This window comes from Gadus chalcogrammus, chromosome 15, assembly GCF_026213295.1.
Source record: "Gadus chalcogrammus isolate NIFS_2021 chromosome 15, NIFS_Gcha_1.0, whole genome shotgun sequence".
In the NCBI taxonomy this organism is placed as follows: Eukaryota; Metazoa; Chordata; class Actinopteri; order Gadiformes; family Gadidae; genus Gadus; species Gadus chalcogrammus.
Genome location: NC_079426.1, coordinates 8,435,070 through 8,446,362, shown reverse-complemented (window position 1 = coordinate 8,446,362; position 11,293 = coordinate 8,435,070). Strand labels below are relative to the sequence as shown.

At 47.6% G+C, this 11,293-nt stretch overlaps 1 protein-coding gene across 1 annotated transcript in view; it reads left to right on the top strand.

Annotated features, from left to right (window-relative positions):
* slc30a6 (solute carrier family 30 member 6) overlaps positions 1-9,232 on the top strand; it is a 16,212-nt gene extending 6,980 nt beyond the window's left edge. Inside the window, exons 5-15 of the mRNA XM_056608787.1 lie at positions 433-475; positions 654-719; positions 1,693-1,773; positions 2,164-2,199; positions 2,550-2,644; positions 4,068-4,116; positions 7,382-7,501; positions 7,950-8,052; positions 8,158-8,205; positions 8,279-8,347; positions 8,487-9,232. Of these exons, the coding sequence (XP_056464762.1) occupies positions 433-475; positions 654-719; positions 1,693-1,773; positions 2,164-2,199; positions 2,550-2,644; positions 4,068-4,116; positions 7,382-7,501; positions 7,950-8,052; positions 8,158-8,205; positions 8,279-8,347; positions 8,487-8,957 (1,181 nt within the window). The 3' untranslated portion in view covers positions 8,958-9,232. The remainder of the gene's footprint in view (positions 1-432; positions 476-653; positions 720-1,692; positions 1,774-2,163; positions 2,200-2,549; positions 2,645-4,067; positions 4,117-7,381; positions 7,502-7,949; positions 8,053-8,157; positions 8,206-8,278; positions 8,348-8,486) is intronic.
* The last annotated feature ends 2,061 nt before the right edge of the window (positions 9,233-11,293 follow it).

The following is an 11,293-nucleotide window of genomic DNA, read 5'->3' as shown; positions in this document are numbered from 1 at the left end:
CTGGTCCAGCAGTCCTACTGGGTTATAGAACCTCTGGCCCAGCAGTCCTACTGGGTTATAGAATCTCTGGTCCAGCAGTCCTACTGGGTTATAGAACCTCTGGTCCAGCAGTCCTACTGGGTTACAGCAGAAGCTCTGTGGGAGAGGGCACAGAGCCTCGTTTCAAACCAGTAACTACGAGGAGCTATGCCTTGTTTTGTGTATGGTTTCGATGTGAGAATCAGGATCTTCTCGTGCAGAGAAGTCACCGTCCTGCTGAACGAGGCTGGTTGGACAGGCCACACGCTGGGGATTAGAAACCTTAAGGAAGGTTTCTGTCTTACCACCAGGATCAGTTACTTAGATCTGAATGTAAAGCCTGAGACTGCTGTGTGAGACTGCTGCCTGCTGTAGGTTGGGGGATGTTACTAAACACACTTCTGTCTTTTCCAGCCCTGACTGCCTACACCTACCTCACCATCTTCGACCTGTTCAGGTAAACACCCCCGCCTGCGCCTCTACACTGCTGACAGCCCGGTGACAGGTCAAAGGTTAACATTAGCCTGGTGACAGGTCAAAGGTCAACACTAGCTTGGTGACGGGTCAAAAGTCACCACTAGCCTGGTGACAGGTCAAAGGTCAACACTAGCTAACCCTTGTGTCTTTCTCTGTAGTTTAGTGACCAGTCTCATCAGCTCCTGGGTCGGCATGAAGAAATCCAGCCAGCTCTACTCCTTTGGGTTAGTACTAATACATACTACTGTGTACTAATACACACTACTGTGTACTAATACACACACTACTGTGTACTAATACACACTACTGCGTACTAATACACACGACTGTGTATTAATACACACACTAAACACTACTGTGTAATAATACACACACTATACACACTACTGTGTACTCATACAAACACTATACACACTACTGTGTACTCATACACACACTATACACACTACTGTGTACTAATACACACTATGAGTGAGGTGAGGTGATGAGGGGTGAGGTGATGAGGGGTGATGAGGGGTGAGGTGATGAGGGGGGGTGAGGTGATGAGGGGGGGTGAGGTGATGAGGGGTGAGGTAATGAGGGGTGAGGTGATGAGGGGTGAGGTGATGAGGGGTGAGGTGATGAGGGGTGAGGTGATGAGGGGTGAGGTGATGAGGGGTGAGGTGATGAGGGGTGAGGTGATGAGGGGTGAGGTGATGAGGGGTGAGGTGATGAGGGGTGATGAGGGGTGAGGTGATGAGGGGTGAGGTGATGAGGAGGGGTGGGGTGATGAGGGGGGGTGAGGTGATGAGGGGTGAGGTGATGAGGGGTGAGGTGATGAGGGGTGAGGTGATGAGGGGGGGTGAGGTGATGAGGGGTGAGGTGGTGAGGTGATGAGGGGTGAGGTGAGGGGTTAGGTGATGAGGGGGGGTGAGGTGGTGAGGTGATGAGGGGTGAGGTGGTGAGGTGATGAGGGGTGAGGTGATGAGGGGTGAGGTGATGAGGGGTGAGGTGGTGAGGTGATGAGGGGTGAGGTGATGAGGGGTGAGGTGATGAGGGGGGGTGAGGTGATGAGGGGTGAGGTGGTGAGGTGATGAGGGGTGAGGTGAGGGGTTAGGTGATGAGGGGGGGTGAGGTGGTGAGGTGATGAGGGGTGAGGTGATGAGGGGTGAGGGGATAAGGGGTGAGGGGTTAGGTGGTCTAACGTCCCTCTCTCAGCTTCCAGAGGCTGGAGGTCCTGGCCGTCTTCTCCTCCACCGTCCTGATCCAGCTGGGGGCGCTGTTCATCCTCAAGGAGAGGTCAGTCAGCCAGTCAGCCAGTCAGTCCTTCACTCAGTCAGTCACTGTCAGTCAGTCAGTCAGTCACTGTCAGTCACTCAGTCCTTCACTCAGTCAGTTACTATCAGTCAGTCCTTCACTCAGTCAGTCACTGTCAGTCAGGCAGTCACTGTCAAGTCAGCCAGCCAGCCAGTCAGTCAGTCCTTTACTCAATCAGTCACTGTCAGTCAGTCAGCCAGTCCGTCAGTCCTTCACTCAGTCAGCCAGTCCTTCACTCAGTCAGTCACTGTCAGTCAGCCAGTCCTTCACTCAGTCAGCCAGTCCTTCAATCAGTCAGTCAGTCCTTCAGTCAGTGAGTCAGTCAGTCACATGTGTCTCTGACTAAGTGGTGAACTGTTTTCTCTCTCTCAGTGTGGAGCGCTTCATGGATCAACCTGAAGTCCATACGTAAGAAACAAACACACACACACACACACTCACACACACACTCACACACACACACACACACACACACACACACACACACACACACACACACACACACACACACACACACACACACACACACACACACACACACACACACACACACACACACACACACACACACACACAGTAGCTTTGTGTTTATCCCAATGCTGACAGCTGTTGTCAGAACAGAACATTCCAACATCTGGGTCTCTCTCTCTCTCTCGCTCTCGCTCTTGCTCTCGCTCTCGCTCTCGCTCTCTCTCTCTCTCTCTCATATTGTGATGAGGAGCCATGGTTGAGCTGTAGTTTTGTTTCTGTGTGTCCAGCGGTCGTCTGCTGGTAGGAACCAGTGTGGCTCTGTTCTTCAACCTCTTCACGCTGCTCTCGGTCAGGAACAAACCCTTCAGCTACGTCTCCGAAGGTAACACACACACGCATTCACCAACGTGCTTGTGTTCATTAAGAGAACGGGGAGGAGCTAAGGAGCAGATGCCCCCCCCCCCCCCCCGTCCAGACAGCTGATGCATCACACGTTGGGGTGCTCTGATTGGTTGGAGGTCTGAAGGAGTATTTCACACCAATATACTATTATTATCATCATACATCAACCCTAATGTAAGGGACACTGAGAGGGTGGAGGAGCAGGGGGTGGAGGAGCAGGAGGTAGAGGAGCAGGGGGTGGAGGAGGTAGAGGAGCAGGGGGTGGAGGAGGTAGAGGAGCAGGGGATGGAGGAGCAGGGGGAGCAGGGGGTGGAGGAGCAGGGGGACCAGGGGGAGGAGCAGGGGGACCAGGGGGAGGAGCAGGAGGTTGGAGGACTGTTGGAGACAAGTAGAGCGAGGGAGGTGAGGTCAGGACACTGATGACCCCAGGACAGATTAACCTCACCGCTGGTCTGCTGCTAACCAGACCGCATGCACACAGTGTCTCTGTCTCTCTCTCTCTCTCTCTCTCTCTCTCTCTCTCTCTCTCTCTCTCTCTCTCTCTCTCTCTCTCTCTCTCTCTCTCTCTCTCTCTCTCTCTCTCTCTCTCTCTCTCTCTCTCTCTCTCTCTCTCTCTCTCTCTCTCTCTCTCTCTCTGATAAAATAGGTCAGAAGAGAATAACTGACACACAACTACAGCAGTTTGTGTTTGTGTTGGACCAGTCTCAACATCACTTAACATCTGACATTTCAAAAGGGAGGATGACAACACGCACACACACACACACACACACACACACACTCTCTCTCTCTGACTCACACAGTCTAGTGAAGTGAAAGTAAAGTGTGTTATGTAACATGTTCCAGACAGTGGTAATGTAGTGAAGCCACAGGGACACACGCACACACATTTAGACACACACAGACACACACACTTTAACTCAACCACACACAGTGTAACTCCCATGCAGACACGGATCATAAATAAGTTACTCTGTTAGAATGTTTGTTTGGACTGAGTCACTCTAGCATGGACAGAATCTGTCTCACACACGCCTCGAGTGTGTGTGTGTGTGTGTGTGTGTGTGTGTGTCTGTGTGTGTCTGTGTGTGTTTGTGAGCAGGGTATTAGGGGGAAGGTGACCTGACGTAGTGCCTTTGGGCCTGGCAATGTAGTCAGGCTTCACCCTCCTCCCGTACCGTGCACGCTCACTGTGCAAACACCCACTGGCTCTGTTAAACAGTCTCAGACACATTCTCTATTTTATCACTAAAAGAGAGACACGCTTAACTTTATTAGCCATTTTTCTTACTAGAGGACTGATAAGTAATAAAATGGTGCGCTTTATTAGGTTTGTTGTCAGATGTTGAAATTTCAACCTTTAATCGTCTGCCTGTCTGTCTGTGTCTCCCTCTCTCTCTCAGCTGCCAGCAGCAGTTGGCTACAAGAGCATGTAGCAGACCTGAGTCGAAGGTAGGTTCTCTCTACCTTCTGTATAGCTATGAGTCTGTACCTCTCCCTAGAGCTAGGAGTCTGTACCTTTCTCTAGACTAGGAGTCTTTTCCCTTCTCTGGAGCTAGGAGTCTGTACCTTTCTCTAGAGCTAGGAGTCTGTACCTTTCTCTAGAGCTATGAGTCTGTACCTTTCTCTAACGCTAGGAGTCTGTACCTTTCTCTAGACTAGGAGTCTGTACCTTTCTCTAGACTAGGAGTCTTTTCCCTTCTCTGGAGCTAGGAGTCTGTACCTTTCTCTAGAGCTAGGAGTCTGTACCTTTCTCTAGACTAGGAGTCAGTACCTTTCTCTAGACTAGGAGTCTGTACCTTTCTCTAGAGCTAGGAGTCTGTACCTTTCTCTAGAGCTAGGAGTCTGTACCTTTCTCTAAAGCTAGGAGTATGTACCTTAGTTCAAATAGTTCTAGTTGTAGTATAATTGTAGTTGTAGTTCTAGTTGTTAAATAGTTGTAATTAACTAATGGTAGAGTTTAGGCAGCAATGGACGCACGCATATAAAGACGCACACACACACAGAGACACAGACACAAGCACAGTCACTCACACACACAGACACGGCACACGGACACAGTGCTGAGCATGGGGAGCTTTAGTGAATGTAATATTTTCTGGAGCGCTGAGGATTCAGAACATGAATTATGTAGTCATCCTGACTGTTGTGGAAGCTTCTAGTCTGAATATCCACACATTGATATATAAATTAAATATACATCATTATAATGTTATAACTAGTATAAATATGCATAATTTTAAAGATCCCATGGCATGAAAATTTAACTTTATGACGTTTTCTAACATTAATATGAGTTCCCCTAGCCTGACTATGGTCTCCCAGTAGCTAAAAATGGCGTAAGGTGTAAAACGAGCACTTGGTATCCTGCTCCGCCTCTGAAAAACAAAGTGGAAGAACCAGAGACGTCAGTGAACCCGACGCAGTCGTTTGAGATTCATCATATAGTCTGGGGGCGCACACAGCTTTTGGCCGTGATAATTTGTATTATATGATATAGAAATCTATGTATAATATGATATTATTTAGATATAGTTTCCAGGACTCCCGCCAGAGCACCCGGAGTGTTCTAGAATATTTACAGAACACGGCCAAAGGCTGTGTGCGCCTCGCCATTGCGATACATCCACTGTCAACAGAGGGCATGGTACTGTGGCCGCACGGTGCCCAGGGCCACACCCCAACCCTCCTCCTTCACCCGCCTCTCACCTCCTCATTTGCATTAAAGCTACAGACACCGAAACGGCGTGTTTGGGGAAAGCTCAATGTGCGACTGGCTCGTAGTGGCTGTAATTCTGCACCACGGCTGGATTTCGGGAACGTCTTAATATACTGTGTTAGGGCCCACTAACACCTATATTAAAGCATCCATAAAGTAGCTTGCCATGGGACCTTTAATGTTATAACTAGTATGAATATCATCATGTTAATGTTATAATTAGTATAAATATACATCATGTCAATGTTATAACTAGTATAAATAGCATCATATTAATGTTATAGCTAGTATAAATACACATCATATTAATGTCGTAACTAGTATAAATTTACATCATGTTAATGTTATAGCTAGTATAAATATCATCATATTAATGTTATAACTAGTATAAATATACATCATGTTAATGTTATAACTAGTATAAATATCATCATATTAATGTTAAAACTAGTATAAATATACATCATGTTAATGTTTTATCAAGTTTAAATACACATCATATTAATGTCGTAACTAGCATAAATATACATCATGTTAATGTTATAGCTAGTATAAATATCATCATATTAATGTTATAACTAGTATAAATATACATCATGTTAATGTTATAACTAGTATAAATATCATCATATTAATGTTAAAACTAGTATAAATATACATCATGTTAATGTTTTATCAAGTTTAAATATACATCATGTTAATGTTCTAACTGGTATGAAGGTAATTCAGCACAGTCCTAATGTATGGAGGCGGTTCAGAACAGTCCTAATGTATGGAGGTGGTTCAGAACAGTCCTAATGAATGGAGGTGGTTCAGAACAGTCCTAATGTATGGAGGTGGTTCAGAACAGTCCTAATGTATGAAGGTAATTCAGAACAGTCCTAATGTATGGAAGTGGTTTAGAACAGTCCTAATTTATGGAGGTGGTTCAGAACAGTCCTAATGTATGGAGGTGGTTCAGAACAGTCCTAATGTATGGAGGTGGTTCAGAACAGTCCTAATGTATGGAGGTGGTTCAGAACAGTCCTAATGTATGGAGGTAGTTCAGAACAGTCCTAATGTATGGAGGTGGTTCAGAACAGTCCTAATGTATGGAGGTGGTTGAGAACAGTCCTAATGTATGGAGGTGGTTCAGAACAGTCCTAATGTATGGAGGTGGTTCAGAACAGTCCTAATGTATGGAGGTGGTTCAGAACAGTCCTAATGTATGGAGGTAGTTCAGAACAGTCCTAATGTATGGAGGTGGTTCAGAACAGTCCTAATGTATGGAGGTGGTTCAGAACAGTCCTAATGTATGGAGGTGGTTCAGAACAGTCCTAATGTATGGAGGTGGTTCAGAACAGTCCTAATGTATGGAGGTGGTTCAGAACAGTCCTAATGTATGGAGGTGGTTCAGAACAGTCCTAATGTATGAAGGTAATTCAGAACAGTCCTAATGTATGGAGGCGGTTCAGAACAGTCCTAATGTATGGAGGTATATCTGATGTTTTAGTTCATATCTAAAAGCACAGCTTGTCTTCCTCTGCTCCCAGAACCGCAGATGAATATTACATTATATTGTGCCCATCAGGGACACACACACACACACACACACACACACACACACACACACACACACACACACACACACACACACACACACACACACACACACACACACACACATAAACACACACACACGCACACACAGTTTCTCTGCTCACAGGGCAGAAGTGAACAGGACATCGTAGCCTAGATCTGTGTTTGTCGGTGAAGAGTCACAACAAGTATTTTGTATTTGTTTATCTTTAATCCCACTGTCTGGATTATAACGCAAACGCTCTCTCGATCTCCTTCTTTTTTTTTCTCTCTTTCTTTCTGTTTCTCCTTTTTCTGTTTCTCTTTTTTCCTCTTTCTCTCCCTTTTTCTTTCTCTCTCTCTCTCTCTCTCTCTCTCTCTCTCTCTCTCTCTCTCTCTCTCTCTCTCTCTCTCTCTCTCTCTCTCTCTCTCTCTCTCCAGTGTGTGTGGGGTTCTCCCAGGTCTCAGCAGTGTGCTGCTTCCTCGTATGAACCCCTTCGTCCTCATCAACCTGGCTGGAGCCTGCGCCCTCCTCCTCACCTACCTCCTCATAGAGATACAGTAAGACACCTCCCTCCTCATAGAGATACAGTTAGACTCCTCCCTCCTCATAGAGATACAGTAAGACACCTCCCTCCTCATAGAGATACAGTAAGACACCTCCCTCCTCATAGAGATACAGTTTGACTCCTCCCTCCTCATAGAGATACAGTAAGACACCTCCCTCCTCATAGAGATACAGTTAGACTCCTCCCTCCTCATAGAGATACAGTAAGACACCTCCCTCCTCATAGAGATACAGTTAGACACCTCCCTCCTCATAGAGATACAGTTAGACTCCTCCCTCCTCATAGAGATACAGTTAGACTCCTCCCTCCTCATAGAGATACAGTTAGACCCCTGATAGATATACAGTGAGACTTCTCCCTCCTTATAGAGAGATACAGTAAGACTCCTCCCCTTCCTCTTTGTTTTTATCTACCTTTGTGTGTGTGTTTGTGTGTTGCAGTAACTTTGTTGCCGTGGATACTGCCTCCGCCGTCGCCATAGCGCTGATGACCTTCGGAACCATGTACCCCATGAGCCTCTACAGCGGCAAGGTGCTGCTTCAGGTAGGAGAGTGGAGGGGTGGTGCTCTGAGCCCATTAGACGATCAAAAGGCCATATTCAACGAGCTGTTGAACCCCTGCTCTAACCACCTCCTCCCTCCTCCCCAGACCACACCCTCTCACGTGATTGGCCAACTGGACAAGCTGCTGCGGGAGGTGAGGCTCATGATCAGAGTGTGATTGGTTGGACTGTTGTGATTCTGGGTGCTGATTGGCCGCTGTGTGTCAGGTGTCCACACTGGAGGGCGTGCTGGAGGTGAGGAACGAACACTTCTGGACCGTCGGTTTCGGCTCGCTGGTACGTATCCCGGGATACCGTCTTCATGGAGACCAGTCTGCCTGGCAGCATGTCATTGCCCAGATCAACACGATCAGTGATCAGTGGCTGCATGTCTTTCCATAGCAACATCCTGTCCTAACTCCCCCCCCCCCCCCAGGCTGGCTCCGCCCACGTGCGTATCCGCCGCGATGCTAACGAGCAGCTGGTTCTGGCCCATGTGACCAACCGCCTCCTCCCATTGGTCGCCACGCTGTCCGTCCAGATCTTCAAGGACGACTGGAGTCGTCCCGCCCTCCTCTCGGGGCCCCTACCCCACGGCGGCGGGGCGGGTGACGGCCACGGCCACGGCCACGCCCACCTCTCCTCCTCCCCCCTCCCTCCCCTCCTCCCAGACCCGCTGACCTCCACGCCGTCCAAGCCCCTCGGCCCCCCCCCCGAGTTTTCCTTCAACACGCCCCGCAGGCCGCACTCGGGCCTGGGCCTCGCCTACCCGGCCGGCCCCGCGCCACAGGGCCTGCGCCCGAGCCTCCTCCAGGGGGCCTCCGCCCACAGCTACCGCACGGCTCCTCTTGGGTTTGGAACCAGCCACCCGCCGCCCCAGAGCCAGTACAGACACTACCACCCTTGACTCTTAGCTCCGCCCCCTCCCTCCGCCCAAAAGGGAGGGGATTCATCTGCTGACCGGGAGCCACTCCCCCTCGTCTGCCGAAGGGGGGTCGATGTGTCAGAGTGTCTGTAGAGGGCGGTATCTCCTGCTGTACCTGAACGCACCGCAGCAGCCAGCTGCAGTAGCGGTGCGTTCAGGTACAGCCGGATTTGTGTATATTTTCTACTTTAAGGGTTACGCCGAGATATGGGGTGGGGGAGGGGGGGACACATACTGCTGCTTTAATAAAGAATACAAACTCCTGCTTTTTTCTCCTTGTCCATCAGTCAGTTGCTGGTTATACTGGGGGCTGCCCAGTATAACCATTCCGTTACTGGTTGTACTGGGGGCTGCCCAGTACAACCGGAAACAATGTTTCCATGGGGATGAAGTCATCTAGTTGCTCTGTGTCTCCTGTCACCGTCGTGTGTGTGTGTGTGTGTGTGTGTGTGTGTGTGTGTGTGTGTGTGTGTGTGTGTGTGTGTGTGTGTGTGTGTGTGTGTGTGTGTGTGTGTGTGTGTGTGTGTGTGTGTGTGTGTGTGTGTGTGTGTGTGTGTGTGTGTGTGTGTGTGTGTGTGTGTGTCAGCAGGGGGCGCCATACAGCAGGCCGGAGGACTGAACTTCTTTGTGTGTTTCCTTACTTTATTAATCATAACGTTATTGTTATACCAGTAATAATAACATACAATCAGCAAAGCATTTATTTTTACATAATGAAGTTAGTGTGGCCATTCATATTTATTAGAATTAAATTATGTTCTTCGCCTTAATGTACGTTTTTTATAATTTTATATGAGTTATGTACAATTATTAATATTACTGAAGCAGGCTGAATATACAAACAGCTATGAATCTCAAACTCGAGATTAAGGAAATGATTGACTCATTGCTTTATTACTATTGCTCAAAGGGAGAAGGATTAAATTAAAGCCATAACATTAAATAACAGCACTAAAACATAAATATGAAAATGAATTGAACTGATTGATTAATATGAATGACAAATAACTTAATGAATCATTAAGTAATTGTGTATTATTATAAAAGGAAGGATTTTTTCATGCTCTTCCTCGGAGGACGGAGGACATTTTGAAATGTACGTCAAGGTGTAACATTAGATGTTATTAGATCATCGGTTAAATTAATTTATATTCAATGAACAATTTTGTAAAAGACGCAAAATCGGCTTCAAAGCGCTCGCGGCAGCGGAGTCCTTTGTGTGTCGTGTGTGTGCGGGACTGCCCGTCGCTCATCTGATTGGTTCATTTAGCGTCGATTTTCAATAACGGCTGGAAGTGCTGGCTTTGTGTGTGTAGGGGGGGGTGAGCGTGCGAGTGTGTGTGTGTGTGTGTGTGTGTGTGTGTGTGTGTGTGTGTGTGTGTGTGTGTGTGTGTGTGTGCCCGCGTGTGTGCCCGCGTGTGTGTGCGAGTGTGTACGTGTTGTAGATTTCGACCACAACACATTACACAGGCCCGCCCACGTCGGTTCATGACGTGATGACGTACCGTAGTGAACCTCGGGGCACCATATTAGGTCCGCTATAATTTCTTAACTTATCGTATCTTAAACTTTTCACTTATGAGGACAATACAGAACTTTATTTGAAGGCAATATAAAAAATGACAATGGTCTTATTATTATTGTAATATAACAGATTACCAAAGATGTTTTATCAGGAACATCACATCATGCGGGTCGAGTCATCAGTGATGATGATGATGATGGTGGTGATGATGATGATGATGATGATGATGATGATGATGATGATGATGAGGATGATGATGATGATGCCGTGATGGTGATGATGAGACGACGATGATGGTCATGGTGGTAATGATGAAGATGATGATGATAAAGACGATAGTGAGGATGATGATGAGGATGATGACAGGGTGATGAAGGCTGCAGAAGACTGCTCCCCGGTCCGCGGTCATGCTGTAACTCTGATGATGAGGCGGTTCTACTGGACCATCACAACCTCTGCATCGCCATGGAGATGAGGGGGCGTGTTGTGGTGGTGGTGTGTGTCTGTGTGTGTGTGTGTGTGTGTGTGTGTGTGTGTGTGTGTGTGTGTGTGTGTGTGTGTGTGTGTGTGTGTGTGTGTGTGTGTGTGCGTGTGTACGTGTGTGCGTGTGTACGTGTGCATATGCGTGTGTGTATTACTGTCTGGTCATGTGATGGTCTAACTGCAGATGCTAATGATGTGAATCTGTATTCATCTGGTTTGTTTTAAACTTGTGTGTGTGTGTGTGTGTGTGTGTGTGTGTGTGTGTGTGTGTGTGTGTGTGTGTGTGTGTGTGTGTGTGTGTGTGTGTGTG